The sequence below is a fragment of the Marmota marmota genome, unplaced genomic scaffold, assembly GCF_001458135.2.
Source record: "Marmota marmota marmota unplaced genomic scaffold, marMar, whole genome shotgun sequence".
Taxonomy (NCBI): Eukaryota; Metazoa; Chordata; class Mammalia; order Rodentia; family Sciuridae; genus Marmota; species Marmota marmota.
The window spans coordinates 55637838-55660660 of record NW_025999900.1 but is presented as its reverse complement, the minus strand read 5'-3'; the positions used below and the strand labels follow the sequence as shown (position 1 = coordinate 55660660).

At 38.9% G+C, this 22823-nt stretch overlaps 1 protein-coding gene and 1 non-coding gene across 5 annotated transcripts in view; both read left to right on the top strand.

Annotated features, from left to right (window-relative positions):
* The first annotated feature begins 1569 nt into the window (after positions 1 to 1569).
* On the top strand, positions 1570 to 1688 carry LOC125615425. Its single transcript, XR_007346080.1, has one exon. It is a non-coding gene; the product is annotated as a U5 spliceosomal RNA (small nuclear RNA).
* A 4011-nt stretch (positions 1689 to 5699) lies between these two features.
* Positions 5700 to 22823, top strand: part of Nrde2 (NRDE-2, necessary for RNA interference, domain containing) — a 44411-nt gene continuing 27287 nt past the window's right edge. For all 4 annotated transcript variants that reach the window (XR_007345941.1, XM_015494741.2, XM_048799175.1 and 1 more), the window contains exons 1-4: positions 5700 to 5856; positions 15896 to 16004; positions 16999 to 17232; positions 20911 to 21060. Coding sequence is in view for 3 of the 4 variants with exons in the window: in XM_015494741.2 (XP_015350227.1) it covers positions 5793 to 5856; positions 15896 to 16004; positions 16999 to 17232; positions 20911 to 21060 (557 nt within the window). In the remaining variant the exon portion in view is untranslated. The remainder of the gene's footprint in view (positions 5857 to 15895; positions 16005 to 16998; positions 17233 to 20910; positions 21061 to 22823) is intronic.

Here is a 22823-nt window from a genome sequence, read left to right as displayed (position 1 = left end):
CCTCTGCCTCTCCACCAGCTCCTGAGCTATTTTATCTTTCAGTATAGACACAAGAGTGACTAGATTTCATTTTACAATTCTATTTCTAAAATTTCCAGAAAAGAACATTGTTTGGCCTGGCTTGGGTCAGAGCTGGGTTGAACACCTATCAGCTGAAGACATTTTTAGCTCTTCATTGCTGTGACCAAAATACCTGACAACAACTTAAAGTTTATTTTAGCTCCTGGTTAGAGGTTTCAGTCCTTTGCTGTGTGGGCAGAGGTGTGGTGGAACATCATGGCAAAAGGGTGTGGAGGAGGAAAGTTGTTGGCTCATGGCAGCCAGGAGGAAGAGAGGGAGAGAGGCAAAGAGGGGGAGGAGAAAATAGAAGAGGAGCTCTTGCAGGGCCTGCTTCCTCAGTAGGTCCCACCTCCCAGTAGTTCATTCAGCTGTCACTGGATGAATCTGCTCACTCCATGATCCACTGATGAACTCAGAGCCCTCATGATCCAGGCATTCCCTAAAAGCCCCACCTCTGAACCTTGGTGCATTGGGGACCATGGTTTCAATATGTGAGCTTTTGGGGGACATTCTAGCTTCAAACATAACACCTGACATACCAGACGGTGCTGGGACAACCAGGCCACATTGCACTGACCTGACCTTGGGGATTAGTGTTCAATTTATTAAAACAAATTAAAATCCCTCATTTGCTCTTAAATTTTTAAATATCAGATGGTCACACACCTATGAAGCTATAGTGAAAATACATAACACTTCCATCACTCACCTTCAAAAGATTCCCCAGGTCCCTCTGTAGAACATCCCTTCCTCTGCTCCCAGACCTCTCTGATGGCTAGTCTACTTTCTGTCACTATACATTAATCTGTATTTTCTAGGATTTTTGTATAAATGGAAACATACAGTAAGCACCATGGGTTGAGCTTATCTCACTTACCATGCTGATTTCAAGATTCACTTCTGTTGAATGTTGCAATAGTTTGTTCCTTCTTATTATGATGATTTTTTTCAGAAAAGAAACATTTTAATTACTGGTTAATATTTTTTGTATCATGGAATATTTCAATATGCTTAACAGAAAAGGACAAAATAGGGTATGAATTCCCATGTACACATTAACCCAGTTTCAGCAATTATCAAGCCAGGGCCAGTTTTGTTTCTACCTTATCTCTACCCATTAACTACCTCCTGTATTAATTTGAAGCAAATCTTAGATGTCATTATTTCTTCTGTCAGTATTTAGGAATTTCTAAGAGATAGGGACCCTTTTAAAAAAGATAAAATCACAATATCATTGTCATGTCTATAATATTTTAACAATAATACCTTAATTTTACCAAATATCCAGTCAGTGTCCAAAGTTACATACAGTGTTTGAATCAGAAGCCAAACAAGACCTCGGTTAAACTATTTATCAGTATATCTCTCAAATCTCTTTGCATGTGTAAGTCCCCTTAGTTCATTTGTGCTGGTCTAATAAAATAACCCAGTCTGGGTAATTTATAAATAATAGAAAATAATTTCTTCATTATGCACAACTATAATGTGCTAATAAAAAATGTGGAAGAGATATTCGGGTTATTCTGCAGATTGTATAAATCTTTTGCCTTTTACTAAAGATTTCCTTGGAGAGGAACAACAACAACAACAACAACAACAAATGTGGGAGAAAAAGAAATGAATTTCTTGCAGACCTGGAATGTGGGAAGTCTGTGATCAAGTCCCTGGCAGGCTTAATATGTGGTTAGAGGTATTTCTGCTTCCAAGATGGTACCTAGTTGCTATATCCTCACATGGCAGAAGACAGAAGGGAAAGTGGGAGGAACACTGTTTCCCTCCACCCATATTTTTAAGGTTGCTAATCCCACCACTTGACTTAATCACCCACTAAAGTGGTGAAACTTAATCACCTTCTTAAGTTTCAATATGTGAATTTTGGAGGAGACAGAAATAGTCAAGCCATAGCATCCCTTTGTGGCTCTCTTTCTATTTTTTTTTTCCTTATACTTTGTTGAAGGAACTATGTAGCTTGTTCTCTATGGATTCTTACAATCAGGGTTTTGCTAACTGTATTTTCTAGTAGTATTAACATATCTCTCTGTCCTCTTCATATCTTGAAATTTTGTTGGATATAAAGGAATAAATGTTTTAATTGAAGGATAAAGCTCTCATTGTTCTATTTATAAGTCTTAACACATTTTAGTAATAATTAAAAAATTTTTTTGGTTCTTTCTTTTTTAAAAATATTTTATTTTGGTTGTAGATAGATGCAATACCTTTGTTTATTTATGTGGTGCTGAGGATAGAACCCAGGGCCCCACACATGAGAGGCGAGTGCTCTACCGCTGACCCCCAGCCCCAGCCGCAGATTTTTTTTTAAATTTTATTTTTTTAATTTATATATGACAGCAGGATGCATTACAATTCTTGTTACATATATAAGCACAATTTTTTATATCTCTGATTATATACATAGTATATTCACACTGATTCATGTCTTCATACATGTACTTTGGATAGTAATGATTATCACATTCCACCATCATTAATTACCCCATTCCCCCTCCCTTCCCCTCCAATCCCTCTGCCCTATCTAGAGTTCATCTATTCATCCCATGCTCCTGTTCCCTATCCCACTAGAAATCAGCCTCCTTATATCAAAGAAAACATTCAGGGGCTGGGATGTGGCTCAAGTGATAGTGCGCTCGCCTGGCATGCGTGTGGCCCGGGTTCGATCCTCAGCACCACATAAATAAACAAAGGTATTGCATCTATCTACAACCAAAATAAAATATTTTTAAAAAAGAAAGAACCAAAAAAATTTTTTAATTATTACTAAAATGTGTTAAGACTTATAAATAGAACAATGAGAGCTTTATCCTTCAATTAAAACATTTATTCCTTTATATCCAACAAAATTTCAAGANAAAAAAAAAAAAAAAAAAAAAAAAAAAAAAGAAAACATTCAGCATTTGTTTTTATTTTGGGATTGGCTAACTTCACTTAGCATTATCTTCTCTAACTCTATCCTTTTACCTGCAAATGCCGTGATTTTATTCTCTTTTATTGATGAGTAATATTCCATTGTGTATATATGCCATTTTTAATCCATTCATCTCTTGACGGGCATCTAGGTTGGTTCCACAGTTTAGCTATTGTGAATTGTGCTTCTATAAACATTGATGTGGCTGTGTCCCTGTAGTATGCTGTTTTTTAAGTCCTTTGGGTATTGATCGAGGAGAGGGACAGCCCAGCCCCAGATTTTAGCAATAATTTTAAAAGGGTCTTGAGTAATGTTGGTTTGAATTTATAAAGGTAGTTAATTAAACACTGTTCAATTATAATTTTGAAGTCTTTAGGGCTGGCAAACTATAGCATGTTGGGCCTACCATCTGTTTTTGTAAATAAAATTTTACTGGAACATAGACATGCCCATTCATTTATATATTTTATTGTTTGTGACTGCTTTCCCAATATAATGACAGTAGTTGTGAAGAAGACCCTTTGGCCCATAAAGTCTAAATTATTTACAATGTGTTATTTTAAGAAAAAGTTTGCTGACCTCTACAAAGCACTTGTACATTTTATATGATTTAACAATACTGTTTCCTTTTTAGGTACTTCATTTATCGGACTATCACTGCAATTATTCATTCTTAATAAAGCTAATCAATTACAGTTGCAGATATGGTAAACTTTAGGTTTCTTAGATGTCCTGGAACTCTGCATAAGCTTCATCAAGATTTCAACTTACAACCAGAAATCTATACTAGTTATTTGATTACCTACTTTAAATTGTTCGTGTACAGGGTCTCATGCTAAATTCTCTTACACATTTATAAATATACAAAATACCTAGTATGTCCAAATTACAGAAACATTATTATTATGATTTAGATTTCTTAAGCCTTTCATATTAATTCTTAGGTTTCTGGAATGGAAAAATAGGAAGTATTAGGAAAGACTGTTACCATCAAGTTATCTGAAGTGAAGGCAGATACTACATGGATCAACTGAGGTAATTTACAGCCAGAGATTTTGACAGAACCTGATATTTAGTTGCAGAAATGTAGAGGATTACTGTCCCTACTGTCCTACTAAGCCCCTTTCTGCAAATACTATGTCAGGGACTTGGAAGCTGAAGGTGTTGATTTTGGACTCACACAACCCAATACTCATGCAGGTGTGCACCTATGCAAGGGTTCATTCATCACTTGATTAGATGATTAGATGCACATCTATGATTTCTGACATTTTATCTATCTCTGAAGATCACTGAGTTCCTTGGAATCCAAAGGAAAATATCACATCTATTTTCACTTGCAAATACTTCAGTATGAATCTCTAATACCTAAGAAAGTTAAAAAGACATTTTTGTGCCATTTGTCCTTTGGCACATGTAAGAAAATTATCAATAATCTCTTGATGTAGTTTAGTGGTAAAATGCTTGCCTAGCATTAGCATGCAAGAGGCCCTGGGTTGCAGCCTCCAGCGCACACACACACACACACACACACAAAAAAAAAAAAAGGAAAGAAAAAAGGTCTTTCTTCATTTTGTCCAATCAGAATTACAAGGCCACATTTCATGCTTAGGACAAAACACTTGCTGCTCTGCCATGGCGGCCTATTTTAAAACTGACATCCCCCCCCCCTTCTCTTTTCCCTCTCCCTAACCTTGTGGGAGCAAGATTACCCTTCTTCCCATCCTAGGCTGAGTTATCTGTCCTTGAGCAAACACACACCACAGGAATGAAGCAATTCAGATTTTGAGGATGGCGCCAGAAGACCTAACAAAATGCTATCTTTCAGGGCCACAGGTGATTTACTTCCCCTGATAAGGTGCACCTGGAATATAGCCTTTGACTCACCTCTTTAAAAGCTCTCTGTTTCCCCTGCTGGATAGAATCACAGACTCTGGGGAGAGGAGTCCCCTGTGTTTCTCCTTTGCTAGCAAAGTAATGAAACATCTTTTTCCATGTTTGCAAAATCATGTTTTCCTTATTGGGCTGGCATTGGGGACAGGGTGGAACTTTCGTTAACACTCTCAAAAACACTGATTTGCTAAAGAAATCCAATCATTAGCTTTCTATGATTTCCCTCATTTTAGATTTGGCTGATTTCTTCTAGGTGGTATGAAGGCTGTTAATTTTCCTTTATTCCTGTATTTCTAGTAGCAGATTTGATTAGATTTGTAGTCAGCACCTCTCCCCGCCACCCCACAAGAATACTTCATAGGCAGGCAAATTTATTTCCTATTATAGAACGTTGAACTGGACGGGCCCTTGCATTCTTTCATACTTCTGGGGTCTTTAAAATGGCAACCTGATTTAAGTCTCGACAGTCACAACTCACACAGCTTTCATTAAGATACACACACACTTATTTATTTATTTATTTATTCATTCATTTACTCTCTCAGTATTCTGCAGATAACGAAACTAAAGTTTAGAGCGTTTGATTCATCCGACCCAGTTGACAAAATGACTTTGTACGTTTAAGGGGGAATTAGAATTCCGATTTCCTAGTCCCTTCCCGGTCTGAGCGCCTCCACTTCCGGCTCTCACAGAAGCCTCAGGGCACCAACCAGCAGGAAGGAAGCCCTCTTTCCCTGTCCCCTCCTGCAGGCACCTCGCTTCTCTTGTCCCGCCCCACAAGGTCTGAGGTCGAATCCCGGCGAGCCCCAGGGAAACCACACTTCCCAGAGTGCACTGCGACCGGTGGAGTCCTCCAATCGGCGCTCGGCGGCAGGGGCCATTTCCGTAGAGAGGAACGGCGGAGCGGCCTGTGTCCATGGCGCTGTTCCCAGCCTTTGCGGGCGTTAGTGAGGCCCCCGATGGTGGGGGTTCCAGGAAAGGTGAGCACACAAAAAGGTTGAAGAAAGCACCCGGCGAGGTTAAGGCCAGTCTCTCGGGCCCGGGTTGCGTGTATTGTCTTAGGTTTGTTTACCCTTTTGTATCCCAGAGTTCTCCGCGCGTTGCAAAGCCTTCTGGGAAGGGCTCCGCGCTTTGCCGGGGGTGTGGGGCTCGAGGGCGCCTTCGGGGGCGAGGGTTGTCGAGTTTTGGAAGGAGGAGGAAAGACGGAAAAGAGGCTATGGGGCTAGGACCAAGATATTGTCGGACTTCTTTCTTTCTCCGAGCGTCACTTAACCTTTAAAATGACGGTGCTCCACATTGCAAAGAGACTCCCGATGCAAATGCTGGATATTCTTACATATTTCCACCTTTAATGTTCTATTTATTTGTAAGATACTTGTTGAATTTCTGTCTTTTGGCAGACCTAGAGCTAAGGATTGGAATCCAAAGACTAATCAGGTTCTTTCCAAATGGACGTAGCTAGTTGTGAAAAGAATAAAATGTTCTTGAGGGTTTACTGTGTGTCTCGTTGTAGCCCTACATTATTTTGTTTAAGCCCTTAAACATCTGAAGAGGGATGCATTGTTAAAAATTGAGACACACAGTGAATTTATTTAAAAAACAATCCTACACTGGACACCGAGGCGCTCGCCTTAATCCCAGAGGCTCGGGAGGCTGAGGCAGGAGGACCGAAAGTTCAAAGCCAGCCTCAGCAATTTCTCGAGGCCCTAAGCAATTTAGCAGGACCATGTGTCAAAATTCAAAAAGTCCTGGGGATGTGGCTTAGTGATAAGCCTCTGGGTTCAATTCCTGATACCAAAAGGAAAAAAAGAAAAATTAAAAAAAAGGACAATCCTAAGTCATGTACTTCATGTGAAAGGGCCCAATTGTGAGTAAGATGTGTCAAAAAAAAAAAAAAATTACAGCAAATTTAAAGATCTTATTTGGCTTTTATTCCCGAATTTATAGTCAGGTAGCACTCAGAACCAGAACAGGTCCAAAGAACTCCTGAGATGCAACTGGTCAGAAACATTTATGGATAGAAAGTGGAATTGAGGTACAACCACAACTTAAATGGTTACAGCTCAGTGTTTTATCTTATTGGAGTCAACTGCTCCCTGCAGGTGACTTAACTCAGCTACTGTGATTGACTAAGATTCAAGTATTTGTTAGAAGAGTGTACTCTTTACCCCTAAATTAGATTTTCCTTTGGCCTACCAAGGCAGGTTATAGTTTACCACATAAGGATGCACATATCTGAGGCATTTTTAGCTTAAACTTAATTTAACACACCTCTTTCTATCCTCTCTTAGCTCCTAAACTTCTCTTTTTGTAACAGTTCTTAACATTTGTAGTTTCTTATGTGGTTAATGTAATCTTTATTAGACTGTAATCAATAAGGCCAGGGAAATTGTCTCTACATTGTAGTATACTTTATACTTAGCTAAGCCACTTAGCCATTTGCTAGCAACTAAGAATACAGTAAGTGTTCAATAAATATTTGCTAGAATTACTCAGAATTAATGTGTTGCATAAGGGAACCTAAAAAATAACAGTACAAAGTAGGATGTTGTAGACGTCAGAGGTGAACCATAGCAATAACAACTTCTAATGGAAGATTCAAAGAAGGCTTTTTATTTTTATGTAGGAGCTAACTTTGGGACCGTCCTCAAGAGAGTAGGATTTGGACAAGTAGAGATTGTGGAAGAGTATTCCAGAGTCTTGAAGAACCTGAGGAGGAAAAGCATGAGACTTGTGCATAGAACTGCAAATAATCCAGTTAGTGTGGAAATATGATTGGGCTGGTGATAAGAGAGTATAGTGACCTTTAAACAAGATGAGGGTGTATTTTATTTTGGGAGGGAAACTGAAGGTTTATTTATTAAAGGTTTATCTTAACTAGTATTTATTGTACATGCTCTGGGTATCCAGCATCAGGATAATGTATGGAAAAGTGCTTTTCATAAAATATTTTTTAAAAATTTAAACACTAGATTATTACTTATAGTGAGATTAACTGTAATTTTTTAGTATCATTTAACTATGAAAAAGTGTTCAGTTTTCCCAAGGTGTCTTCATATGGCCTTTTATACTTGGTTTATTTAATCAGGATCCAGAAGTCAGGCTCCACATTGCATTTTATGAATATGTCTATTTCAGTATAAAACAATTTCTTCATATCTTCTTTATTCTCAGGTGACTTTTTTGTAAAGGAAACTGGGTTATTTGTCTTGAAGACATTTTCCACCACATCTTCATGATGTCATTTAATGCTTCTCTGTTTCTTATAAGCTGGCAATTAGATCTAGAGAACAATTAGATTCAGGAATAATCTCTTTTGTGGAAAACACCATGCACTTGATATTATATTGGGAAGGTAAGCTATATAGTTTTCTCTTTTAGTGATAGTAAGATTTCACTGGTCTGGCCCAAAATAGGGATGGGGATGAGGCTCAGTGGTTGAGTGCCCCAGAGTTCAACCCCCAGTACTAAAAAAGGAAAGATTTCATTGGTGGATTCATATATTTGCAACCTCTTTCTTTCATTAGGAAGCTGCCCATCAACCTTTCACCTAATGATTTTTGCAATCATCAGTTGCTAACTGATTATTTTCTAGTTTTTTCATTACTCTTATATTAGCATCAGCCATTCCTTAGAGAACTCTTGAGTACCATAAAATACGATTAAGGCAAGATTTGATAGGATGAATACTTGATTCATTTCCTTTGTCAGTTTGCAGAAAGAAAAGTTGGGTCCTGGTAACTTCTAGAGGTTACCATTGAGTTTTATTATTATTATTATTGTTTTTGTACCAGGGATTGAACCCAGGGTTGCTCAATCACTGAGCCACATCCCCAGACCTTTTTTATTTTATTTAGAGACAGAGTCTTGCTGAGTTGCTTAGGGCCTTGCTAAGTTCCTGAGATTGGCTTTGAACTTGGAATCCTCCTGCCTCAGCCTCCTGAGCCACTGGGATGACAGGTGTGCACCACTACACACAGCCCAAATTATTATTTTAAAAATCACTTGAAATAATTCTTTTGAGTGGCTTTGCTACCACTTTTTAAAAATTTTTTAATTTTTAGGTGGATACAGTATCTTTATTTTATTTTTATGTGGTGCTGAGGATCGAACCCAGTGCCTCACAGGTGCTAGGAGAGCGCTCTACACCACTTGAGCCACAACCCCAGCCCTTTGCTACCACTTTTGATACATAGATATGTTGGTTATATTTTCAGTTTTTAGGGAATGCTTTTTCTTCTTTTTCATTTAATTGTGTTCTATAATGATGGTACATATTATAAAGATGAAAATATAAATCAGTTATATTCAGAGAAAGAAAGCTTCTGGATCCTGATTAAGTAAACCAAGTATAAAGTTCTTTTCCTTCCCCCACAAGTTAACATTTTCCATTGGTCAGTGTTATCCTTCCATTTTTTCTGCCTTAATGTAACTAACTACATTTGCCTTCTCTTTCCTAACCACTTACTATTCTGTATTTTATCTTAGATCCGGAAGATGGCTCTTATAGCAGAGTGTAGAGAGCTTCCTTATTGGTGTCCCAAACTCCATTGTCTGAATGGCAAATGCTTTATTCAGCCAGTTTTTCATTAAAGACATTTGGACTGCTTCTAGTGTTTCACTATTATAAGTAGAAGCACTGTGATTTTTGCCTTACACTATAAAATATTATAAAAAAGATGTAAGCTTTTAAAAATCACTTGAAATAATTCTTTTGAGTGGCTTTGCTACACATTGCCACTCACTGGTCTAAATACTCGACAAATACTAACTCATCTCAACAAATACTAACTCATTGACCTCTCATAACAACCTTATGAAGTTGGTGCTGTTCTTTGCATTTTTATGGATGAGGAAATGGAAGCCAGAGTAACTTGCCCATGGATTGGAACTCAGGAGGTTTAGCTTCCAAGGACCTGCTCTTCTTTTGAACACTATATCTGATTTTGTCACTATTGCTCAAAACTCTCAGAACGTCCATCCATTGTTGTTAGGGTAAACTCGAACCACTTTTTTTTAAAGCCCAATCTCCCCACCTTCATTTTGCCCCCACTTTCCCTCAGCCCCAGTGGTCTAGCCAGAGAGACCATGCGTTCTCACGTTCAGACCTTTCTATAACCAGTTTCCTCTGCCTGGACACTTCCCAGGAACACACTTGCTTACCTCATCAGCTTTTAGATCTTAGCGGAGATGTTCTCCAAGGCAACTTTCCCTGGTTCAAACCTTGTCTGTATTTGGTAACCTATTGAAATCCTCTGATTATACCTGGTGTGTTTTCTGGAGCTTGGCCTTTATCATACTGCATGGTGACCACCAGCATGTGAAGGTAGTATTGGGTTTATTTGGTTCTTTTGTATTCCTAGTGCCCAGAACAGAATATGGCTTTTAGTTTAAAAAAAAAAAAAAAGTTACTGAAGGAAAAAAAGACTGAGGAGGTTAAGCATTTTGTTCAGAGTTGTACAACTAATGAATGGTAAAGTAAGTTTGAACCCAGATCTTTCTGACTCCAGAACTTGGGTTATAAATCGGGCTGGGCCGTGTTGGAGGCCATGTTCAATATTACAGGGTTGTTTAAACATTCTCTTTGGAATTCCTGAGCCTTTTCAAACCATAGATTAACGTCCATGGAAGGATTGACTTGGCTCCACTGTCTGTCATCACCATCCTGACACAGCTGCCAGCCATGTTTGCTAGTACTCTTTATACAAGTTCAGTTTGTGCTCTTGGATTGTCAGAAAATAAGGGGTTTGATCAAAATAAAGAGCTTGATTTATTCTTTTAAGAGCAAACATCTTCCTTAATATATGTGCTAATTTATTTAATGCATTCAGCCCTAGAAATGTTTTTTAGATTATCATCTCTGGGGTGACACTCATCTTTTAAGTTCACTGAAACTAGTAATCATTGCTATTTTATAGTAAAAGAATGTAGAGTGGGTATAGAACTGGGATATTTTATCCAATTATAATGCAAAATTTGTTTTTAAAGTTTAAATCTTTGTTTATCAATGGTGAGATTGAATTAAAGTATTTTCAGTAGTGACAGAGAAGTGGATTTGTATAATAAACTTACAACAGAAAGTATTTCAGCATTAAGTATTTGATGTTGATTGATCTTACTACTTTCTGTTAAATCACCTTGGAAGTGTATACATGCTGCAGTCCCACCAGGTAGCTGCCTATTTTTGTTAGGCAATAGGTCTACAGTGGTTTTCTGCTCCGAACCGCCACCGTTTTTCCTTTCTTAGATGTGTGTATGGCCAAGTGTCAGTTTCCAGGCAAGTCACAACCTGTGGTTTATTTACTGACCCATGGCCCTCTGGGACGAAAGGTCTGTCAGTTTTCTCTCTTAAGCCTTGAACATTTGGTACCTTGTTGCTCTTCTCTGTAATATGTTACATCCTGCTTAGTATTGCCACAATTACATGTTTGATTTCTACAGGCAGTGTAAATTATGTGAGGATGTCAGTAACCGTTGAAAGGACTTTGCAGTGTAACTAAATAAGCATCTTTAATCTCTTATATGACTCCAGTAATCTGTTTAACCAGTGTTGAATTTGACAATCCAAATATACTATTTGACCAGGTAAAATTATGGTTAAGTTCCAGGCATGGTGGTGCATGCCTGTAATCCCAGCAGCTCAGAGGCTGAGACAGGAGAATCACAAGTTCAAAGCCTCAGCAACTTAGCAAGGCCCTGGGTTTAATCCCTGGCACCAAAAATTTTTTAAAAATAATAAAAAGGTTATCATTAAGCACCATGTGCGCATAGCCTGTTTTGTTTCTACTCTACCCCCAATACCTAGCACTTAGCAGGTATTTCTTTGACAAATATTTTTGGGGTGTTGTTTTTATTTTTTCTGTTGCCACTCTCTTATCATGTCTCAGTAATCATTACTAATCTGGTGCCCAGAGGATTTGAGTTGTTTGACGCTCAGTGTAGAATATAGTGGGAATAGTGATGTGTAGAAAATGAGATTACAGTGCGAATATTGCCGTAACAGCCTCAGGTAACAATGGCAAGGAGACTTTAGGAGAGCTACCTCCTGAGTGAGGAAGCAGAGAGAAGTACCATGGTGTGATAGAGAGCATTGGATGAAGAATTGATGACCAGGTTCAGATGTGTGCCCTTGGCCACATGACTTAACCTCTTTGAGCCTCCAGCTATATGTTAGACTGTGCTCCAGAGAGCATCTCATCCCCTCCCTCTGAACAGCCAGCCAGACCATCCCTGCCTTTTATATTCTGCAGGTTGAACTTTTCTTAATTTTTTTTTGTTTCTTTGAGAAAAATGAATTCCTTGGTTAAGAAAAAATATGGACTAGATGTTTCCCCAGATTCCTTTAGTAATGATCATCTAGTGATTATTACTTATGATATTCTGTACATATTCAGCAAATATACTAGCAAACATAAACCAACTTCTTGTCTAGTCAGTACTATTAATTAGCTTTTTGTTGCTGTGAACAAAATACTGACAAGAACAATTTAGAGGAGGAGAAGTTTACCTAGGCTCGTGGTTTCTGAGGTTTTAGTCCATAGTTGGCCAGCTTCATTGCTCTGGGCCTTACTAGTTCCACAAACATGACTGTGGAAGGGCATGGCAGAGGAAAGCTGCTCAGCTCACGGTAGCAGGAAACAGAGAAAGGGGTCAGGGGTAGGGCTAGACCAAGACCACATTCCCAATGACCTACCTCCTCCAATCACGCTCCACTTGCCTACAGTCATAGCTGGTAGTCCATTCAGATTATTTCATTAAGTGGATGAATTCACTGATGAGGTTACAGTTCTCATCTTAGAATGTTGTTACATTGCCTAACAAATGATCTCTGTGAGGTTTTTAGATCTAAACCATTACAAATATCTTTCCCCCTTTGAGATGAGGGCCACACACAGGGTCCATGGTGATTTGGGCTCAAAACACAGGAATTTTTAGTTGTTTTTTTTTTTTTTTTAGTTTGGTATCAGGGATTGAATCAGGGGCATTTGGCCACTGAGCCATGTTCTCAACTCTATTTTTGTATTTTATTCAGGGACAGGGTCTCACTGAATTGCTGAGTGCCTCACCATTGCTGAGGCTGGCTTTGAACTCGTGATCCTTCTGTCTCAGACTCCTGAGCTGCTGGGATTACAGGTGTGTGCCACCATGCCTGGCGAATTTTAGTTCTTTATAAACTACTTTCTTCCCAGTAGTTCCATGGTCAAAGCCTCAGCTTCATTCTTTTTCTTATTATTATTTTTAAAATGTATATTTTTTAGTTAATGGACCTTTATTTATATGTGGTGCTGAGAATTGAACCCAGTGCCTCACACATGCTAAGCAAGTGCTCTACCACTGAGCCACCAGTCCATCAGCTGCATTCTTAAGCAGCCTTGTCTCTTACCTTCTTAGATACTCTGAGAGTCACACACTCTGCACTGTTTTGATGTTTGTGTTTACATTTGCTTTCAGCTGTCATTGTTATCTGGGATGTTTGTGGAAAGACATCCTGGTTTGAACACTCTCCCAGCATAATGTTTGTTCCATCTTTCCCGCTTTTCTGTTGTCCATGATAGGATCTGATTGTTTTGGAAATAATTCTGATCTTAGCAACAGGAACTATTTCCACATGTCTTGCCAGGAATTAGGCCCTGCGGGAGTGAGCCAACCTCAGAAGGAAAAAGGAGACAGTAGAAGAAAGATTGCACGAACAGTAACAGTGCTTAACATTTACTAAATACGCCCTTACAAATTACTTAATCCTTTGAGCCCCAGTTTTCTCTTCTGTAAAGTGGACATCAAAATACTTCCCTAGAGCCTTGTTATGAGGATTAAAAGATGTAAGGGATGGACATACTTGGCCTTGTGCTTGGCCTACTGTAGACACTAAGTTGGAGTGTCTCTCTCCCTTTTTCCTGTGCTATTTAATATTTCTTTTTTTCTTTGGAATTTTCCATCCTTTCTCCTTCCTCTCTTTTCTACAGTCATTGAATACCTGCCATGTGCTGGGCATTGCCTTAGGTGCTGGGGATACAGTGTGAATAAAACAAAGTACCTGTCTTCATGGAGCATGTGTGCTGATATGTCCTCAGTAAGATGCAGTTACCATGAGGGACAGAATGCAGAAGATATGAAGAACTCTCAGAACTCAATAATAAAAAGACAGCTCAAGTTAAAAATGAGCGAAGGATTTGGGTAGTTACTTCTCTTTGATCTGTGAATGGCCAATAAACAGATTAAAAAGATGTCAAGATCATTAGTCATGAGGAAAATGAAAATTAAAACCACATTGAGATAACATATCATACCTACTAGGATGACTATAATCAGCAGAACAACAGTGACGATTGTCTGTGAGATGTGGAGAAATTGGAATCCTCATATATTGTTAATGGGAATCTAATGACGCAGCTACTTTAGAAAATAGGCTGGTAGCGCCTTAGGATTCTAAATGTGACCCAGCAGTTTTGCTCCTAAATATCTATCTACCCGAGAGAGAAAAACATTTCCATATAAAAATTTGTGCATGAATGTTCATGGCAGCATTATTCACAATAGCCACAGAGAGGGAGTAGCCCTAGCGTCCATCAGTGGAGGACTAAATGAAAAGCGGTATAGCCATGACATGGGATATCATTTGGTGGTAAAAAGGAATGGTGTGGTGGTGTGTGCTGCAGCGGGGACAACATTTTGCAAGTGAAAGCAGCCAGTTACAGAAGACCACATGTTATATGAGCTCATTTATATTAAATGTCCAAAATAGGCAAATCTGACAGACACAAAGTAGATCAGTGATTGCCTATGCCAAGGGGAGGTGACAGGAATCAGCTTCTCTGCCAGTGAAGTTTCTTTATGGGACGATGAGATGTTCTAAAGTTATGGAGATGATTGCACCACTCTAAATGCACTAAAAACTGTTGTCCACTTTAAATGGGTGAACTTTGTGGCATGTAAATTACATCTTAAGTTACTAAAAACTGCAGCTACCTCTTCTCTTGCGTCTTCCTCCGTCTCGTGGCCTCCTTCTCCTCAGATGTGTGTGTTTGCTCTGGCCTCCCATCCTAAAGCCAGACAGCAGAAATGCCACTTCTCTGTGGGACCCCTTGCTACTTCCATCCTATGCTTTTTCTCCTTTCATAGCCAAGACTCCTAAAAGTTAGAAAATGAGCAATTTAGTAATAGTTTATTATTGAAAAGTCAGAAATTATGGGTAAGCACACACAAAAAAAGATTTTAGATATTTAATCTCACCCCCAGAGATAATTTTAAATACATTTTTATAATTTCAGTATTAAAATTTGACATCTTGTTTTTTTTGAAATATTTTCTTAGTTGTAGATGGACACGATACCTTTATTTTGTTTATTTATTTTTATGTGGTGCTGAGGATCGAACTCAGTGAGTGCTCAGTGCCTCACACGTGGAAGGCAGGCGCTCTGTCGCTGAGCTTCAGCCCCAGCCCAGCCCCTTGTGTGTGTGTGTGTGTGTGTGTGTGTGTGTGTTGGCTTTTTTTTTTTTTTTTTTTGCTAAAGAGGAGTACTGTTATAAGGAAAGGTTTGTTATGTTACTACATGAAGACAGAGCATTGGATATTATAAAAAAGATCCTTACCTTTTGTCAGAACATTAAGCATGGTGGGCTTTTATGCATGATTTGATTTTTCACTTTTATGATTTGTATGAATCAAATTTGAAGTTACTAAAACCTAATGCTTTAGAAGCATTCAAGCTTGTTAAACAATGTGGATGGAATACAGAAAACCAGGTTACCTTTTAGACTACATCTGTTATGTGGCTTTTGCTTAAGCTGCAGCCTGATACCACAAGAGGATTTCAGTCTGAAATATTTAAGAGCACGTTAAAGTGCTGTGCCCTGTGAAATAAAAATTTCATGGATTCTGTTGAGCATCTATGGGGTATTCAAAATGTCTGACTGACTTTGGCTGTGAATTGAGATGCCAGATAAGATGGATGGATTTCCTGCTTTAGAAATCATATTGAGCCAATTTTCATTGATCCTTTCTCTCTTTTGCATCTGCAGAATTAGACTGGCTGAGTAACCCAAGTTTTTGTGTCGGAACTGTAACTACCCTGAGCCAACAAACTGAAGAGGCCACAGCTCTTGTTTCTGAAGGGTCATCACCAACAAGGTACTTTTTTGACAGGTGGATTTTAGCCTTTGTTGGTCCACTCTGTAGCTTAGTTCAGCTGATGCTCCTCGAAAGCCCTGTGATGAAAGAGTGAAACTCGTCCCTGTACTCAACAAGGCAACCTCTGGCTGCTTCCTCCCACCTCACCCCTGCAGAGGGCTCCTTCTTCCCCTTTTGTATTGCAGTGGCAAGTGCATGACAGTCAGTCCCTAGAGTTAGGTAGGCCATGAGAGAAGTGGTGTTGTTGAGATTCTCAAGTACTTTGCTACCTTCATTAGTGATCTTTAGATTATTAGAATTTGGGTACTTTAGTTGCCTTTTCAGCACTTCTTGTGTTGTAGCTTGTGTGATATAACATAGACTAACATCCAAGAAAGCAAAGTGGCCACGTCGCTACCCAGCTATGAAAGGCCTTTTGTAGATGATTGAATTGAGGAACGTGCTCTTCCACAGATGTAGACTAGGTGATATGTATTTGAAATCCTGTACTAGAATTGTGCAGGAAGCCTTTGGAAATTGATAATAATTAGTATCCAAGAGGGAGTTTGTAGAGATTTTGGTAATTAGAAGAAGAGCTCATTGTCATCTTTAAAAATAAGGACCACAAATTAAACCTCTTTTTGTTTTGACCTTAAGGACATTTCAGCATAATATATGGCCCTGAAAAGGTACTTTTAATAATGTGCCTAAAAACTGCTTTATTTGATAAAGTTACTGATAGGTTACTTTTATTTAAAAATATGAAAGTATAGATTTAGGAAACTATTAATATGAAAATTTTTCCTTCATCCATTTTTATTTGAGGTTCAGTTCTTAAAGTCTTTAAGGTGATTTGTAACCCAGGAAGGTTCTGTGCAGTAGCTGGGTAAATAGTTAGTCTCTGTGGGCGTTTTATAGAGCTCCCTATTACATATTTACCTATATTATTTTCTTATTTATATATAATTTTTTCTATTTCTCTTGAAAATAATTCTAAATTGATTTTCCCAAAAAGGAGTCCTCTGAAATCAGAGCCTTCAGATGAAAGTGATGCTAGCAGAAAGCTCACACAAATAATCAGGAGAAAGAAGAAGGAAAAAAAGAAAAAAAGGAAGCATCAGCACCACAAGAAAACCAAGAGGAAGCACCGGCAGTCGAGCAGCAGCGAGTCTGAGCCAGATTCTGATTCAGGAAAGGACAGATCTTCCAGGAGCATCAGAAGCAGCCAGAAGCAAGCTGAGCAACCCAAGTATGTTGCTCTGCTCAGATACTGTAGCACTTTAAATTTGAATTTTCTGTCTTGATTGTTGCCACAAGTTAGACATTTGAATAATTAGCCAGTCACTCAAAAGATCTCTATCATTAGATCAGCTTAAAAGCAAAAGAAAAATTGTCATAAAAATTTAGGGGTATTATTTTATTTGAGAAATACTACTTAGACACAATAATGATGGTGTCAAAATCTGATTTGGGCTTTCTCAAAGATGGCTCATGTGCCACATGGTGGGCTTATGTGTCACTGCACTACATAGTGAAGGATTCCATCCCTGAGGGCTGTTGGTTTCCATCCTAACAGAGACTAACAGGAGCCTCTTAGTTCTTAGCCTTGATGTGTTTTTTTGTTCAGTTACTCCTATACATGCTTTCTCTCTCCCTGTCTCACTCTATTTTTTCAGTTCAGTTAATAAAACTCTTAAATAATTGCTTTTTATCCCTCTCATTTTTTCATTTCACATTTATTTAGAAACACTGTGTTAAAAGGGTTAGAGTAGCTTGTGACCACAGTATTTCCTTTCTTGGGTGACTTAGTGTCCCCATATCTCACTCTGCTCATCTGCCTTGAACCAATTGCTCTGTGGAATTTCATTCCACAGAGAGGCCACAGCATAGGGACTCAATATAGCTTTTCCTCTTTGTGTAGTTGAACATCCTTCTGCATAGAAAGGTATGTGAGACGGAACAGGTAGAATCTGCTGAAGCTATTGAATTATTACTCATTTAACGTTTTCCTTTTCTTAGTTCCTACAAATTAGAAGAAAATTTTAAGTAGCTTTCCAGGGTGTACTTAAAAATATGGTGCCATTGAGATTTTTGCAACCCTCAGGGATTATTTGCTTTTCTTGTATGCTTGGAAGTCCTTTGATGCCAGTGAAAGCTCTCTGCTTCAGGAATTGTGGAGCTGACCCTGAGTGTTTCCAACAGAGAGGCAAACACTGCAGCCCTCTGGATCCCGGAGCAGCGTCCTCAGACCACTGGTGAAGAGCACTGCCTGCCTCTGTGACTCAGAGGAGCCAGATTTCTTTAGTGCTGTGTGTCTCAGGTGCTATACCTGTAACCCATGCTTTCTCTCAGGAGGGGAAAAAAAAGGAGTTGAGCAAAAAGGTTCCGAATTGCAGGCTGAATTTAGGAGGTCAGGATCATGGCCAGCCTGCTTACTGCTGCATCCCCAAGTGCTTGGTGGCGCCTGCCACGGTGCATTGTTGCTGTGTGAATTAATGTATTATTGATATCTTTGAATTTTATTTTACTTATTTTTTATTCTTTTTTTTTTTTTTGTAGTGCTGGGGATTGAACCAGGGCCTTGAGCATGCTAGGCAAGTGCTCTACCACTGAGCTACACCCCATAGGTCTGTGTTCTTAGCTTTTTTGTATTTCCAAAGCAAGCTACTTTAAATTGTGATAGTTTCTTTAGAGCTGAGGAAAGTGTTAAATGATTTCCTGAAACCATATAGGAACTACCATGAGAACTTGAAAGATTGTTAATTTTGGCCTATGCTTGGTTTTATGATCCAGATAGCATTTTTTTAAGTGACCTTTATTTATTTATTTTTTAATTGTTTTTTTTTTTAATACATGACAGCGGAATTCATCACAATTCTTATTACACATATAGAACAGTTTTTCATACCTCTGTTTGTAAATAAAGTATGTTCACACCAATTCATGTCTTCATACATGTACTTTGGATGATGATGTCTATCACATTCCACCATCCTTGCTAATCCCCTGCCCCCTCCTTTCCCTCCCACCCCTCTTCCCTATCTAGAATTCATCTATTCCTCCCATGCTCCCCCTCCCTTACCCCACTATGAGTCAGCCTCCTTATATCAGAGAAAACATCCAGCATTTGTTTTTTTGGGATTGGCTAACTTCACTTAGCATTATCTTCTCCAACGCCATCCATTTACCTGCAAATGCCATGATTTTATTCTCTTTCAGATAGCATTTTTTTAGTTGTCAATGGACTTTATTTTGTTTATTTGTATGTGATGCTGAGAATTGAACCCAGTGCCCCACACATGTTAGGCAAGTGTTTTACTACTGGGCCACAACCCCAGCCCCAGATGGCATTTGTAAGTTTGTTATTTTGTGGACTGACCTGAGATCAAAATAGATTGTTCTTATCCTTCTCTTTTGCTTTTTTTGTGATTAAATTCTATAGTTTCTTCCTGGGAAGGTTGACCTGGAGGAACTGTTTGTTTCCACATAGACAAGTGCTGAGACATTAGTGAGTTGTGAATGTCTTTCCATGATGTCAGGGAAAAGCGACTTCATGGAGGGCAGCATACCACGAGGGATTCCACTTCAGGAGACCTGGGGACAGTTTCCCCAGAGCCTGCAGCTACTAATTGACCTTCATTTCCTGGGATGAACTTTTCTTCACCTTAAAGGGAAGGCTGCCTCACCTTGTACACAGTTTAGAGGGCATCCTGCTTCCTACCTCCATAGCTGCTAGGGAAGATGTGAGGGCTCCTTTATGTGCTGGGGTGGGCTGCAGATGGCCCTTCCTCCCTGCCTCACATTTGGCTTTCCTTTTATTTCTGTTTTGCATCAATCTCTTTCCAGTGGACTCTTCCTCCTTTCACTTCCCCTATGGTTTTTGTAGTTAGAAAACCCTCCACAGTTGTCCTAAAGGCAAATACATTCAAGTCACAATATATTTTATCATTATCATTCAACAAGTATTTATTGAGTAGCTACTTTGTAACCCTGAAATAGCATTCTCTTTTATTCCCTGCCAGGAATGATTTAGAAGCCTCCAGAATTCTTATTTGCATCTGGGCAGAGCTAAAAAGCCAAGATGGAGCAACAGTTAATGGCTGTTTTGACTGCTTTGGCAGCTCCTGTGTCAGCTGCATTATAAACTGATTTTCTTTAGAGGAAGAAAAATTCTGGGATGCCAGAAAACCCTTCTCTCCCTCTTACTTAACTCCTAGGGAAGCAGTTTTATTCATTTGTAACTGAGCTGAAAGTCTGCAAGCCTGCAACTTGGTTCAAAGAGATAAATAAGGGTCTTGACTTCCAGGGGTCAGCATGACTCTGCCCTTTCTATAGGAGGTCCAGACAGACCTACAGGCAAAGCGTGGTATAGTCGAGACTATAGAAATGAGACTGGGACCACTCCTGAGTAATTCAAAATTGTGGCTCTTTTTTTTCTTTTCTTTTTTAAAAAGTACCTAGTTGGTATAAAGTATTTGAGTGCTTTCTTATTGGTGAGGTGAAGTGAGGGCAGCTTACTGTAATGTCAGTGGTTGTCACCTTTAAATGTGTGTCATCATTTCCTCTGCCTAGTACTCTAAATGCCTCAGAGCAGAATTATTTTTTAGGAAAAAATTTTGTTTATAAGTATACTTGCAATTCCAGTTATAGTCACTTAAATGAACTACTTAAAAAAAAAATACCTATGTCCCTCAGGTTAATATCTGAGGTGGTGACCTTTCTTGTTATTTAGTGGCGGGAGGTTTTGCTTTATTTTTTAAACTCTTTTTCCCAGAATAGGACTCCTCTTCTTGTCCCTGTAGCATGTACTTAGGCGCGTTGGATGCCATGTGGGGTTTGAAAGGTTTTAACTCCCATATTTCTGAAAATGTCAAGTATATCACTGGAAGAGCTCTGAAGTGCCTCTTTCTTTTCCTTCTTCCCACAGTCAAGGAAATAATACTGCTGCTGATGCTGGACTTCGCTCTGTCTGGCTTGAGGACATTCAGTCTCTGACAGGAGAAACCTTCAGAACAGATAAGAAACCCGATCCTGCAAACTGGGAGTATAAGTCTCTCTACCGAGGGGATATTGCAAGGTATCCATGGTGTCAGTCTCTTGTTTTTGCTTTTGAAAGTGAGTTCTTTCCCCTCTGGGCTTTCTCAGCACGGTTTGCCTCTCTTTCATAGCTGGTGGTGGGTTTTATCTATTGCTAAGTTGTTGAGGCACATGTGACATTTCATATTCTAAAATGAAACCTTGAGGTCAGGTTGGATTAATCTTCTTTATTTCTTCTGCTTCATTTAGTGCCTAGGAAAGTTGCTGTTCAGTAAATGTTTGTCGAATGAATAAATCTAAAAATATCTTTTAATAATCAGTTGTGACAGGTATCTGGAAACCATTTGGTCTAATCTACATGCCACTTGAAAAAGTGGCAAAAGCCTGTGCCATTTAAAAGACTTTTAATGGTAATGACTTTTTCTCAAATTATTTCTAGCACATACCACCAGATGATCATAAAAATAGGTGGTATTTGCTTCGGTAATGAATTTGAACTTTCCCCCTGTAATCTGTCAATCAAAAAGATTTGAGTAAGCATGGCTGGGAGGCTTGTGCTTGTCATCCCAGCTACTCAGAAGGCTGAGGTGTGAGGATTGTGAGTTCAGGGCCAGCCAGGGCAACTTATTGAGGCTCTGTTCTCAAAACAACAACTATTTGACAATATTTTGTAGGAAATGTGGGAACATAAAGAACAATAATATACTATCTCTGTTCCTAAACACAGTTATAAGTAAAGCAATTTGAAGGTAGACAGTCATGGAATATAAGGCCAACAGACTTTGGAGGTGGTTACCCTTCATAGGCTAAATTTCAGTTTCCAGTACCTTACTCCAAATGTTAATCATTTCTCATTCATCTTAACGTTCCTCAACACATAAACAATTCCAGCTTTATGATCAGTTGTATCATTTGGGTGTCAGTACATATTATAATATGCATACTGTTGACTAAAACTTCATGACTGCGACTAAATGACTATCGTATTTAAATGTATACATATGTATATATATTTTAATTTTAAAATTTTTAGTTGTAGAAGGACACAATACCTTTATTTTGCTTATTTGGTTTTTTTAATGTGGTGCTGGGGATTGAACCCAGTGCCTCATGCATGTTAGGCAAGCACTCTACCACTGAGCCACAACCTCAGCCCTGTATGCATATATATTTGCATTATTGTAACGTTGCCTGAAGTCTTGTTTGGTGTTCCATGCCCCTACAGGATAGTGCCAGAGATATGGTGGATACCTAGTAAATGATGGGCAGGAGGTATGTGCTATGGTCCTGTGCTCATTCCATTTAATGTCAGCTTGTCTGATGCTCAGGGCTGCTCCTGGAGGAGGAGAATCTCTGAGAAGTAAAGTAACTGATTAAGATCAGGTAGCCCTGGAGCAGCAGGGCTGGGATTTGAACTAACTAATGTGAGACAGGTGTATGATAGGATGCTTTCTCCAGTTGGAAACGGGACCCATGTGCTCATTCTAACTGCTCTTCTTCTTTTTTTTTTTTTTTAAAGAGAGAGGGAGAGAGCGAGAGAGAGAGAGAGAGAATTTATTAATATTTATTTTTTAGTTCTCGGCGGACACAACATCTTTGTTGGTATGTGGTGCTGAGGATTGAACCCGGGCCGCACGCATGCCAGGCGAACGTGCTCCCGCTCGAGCCACATCCCCAGCCCTGTAACTGCTCTTTACTAGCAGCATAATCCCAGGAAGGTTGCCTCTCTGTCTGAGCCTCCTTTTCTTTGTTTGGAAATGGGAAATATAATTTCTGCCCTTTCTTTTTTTTTTTTTTTTTTTT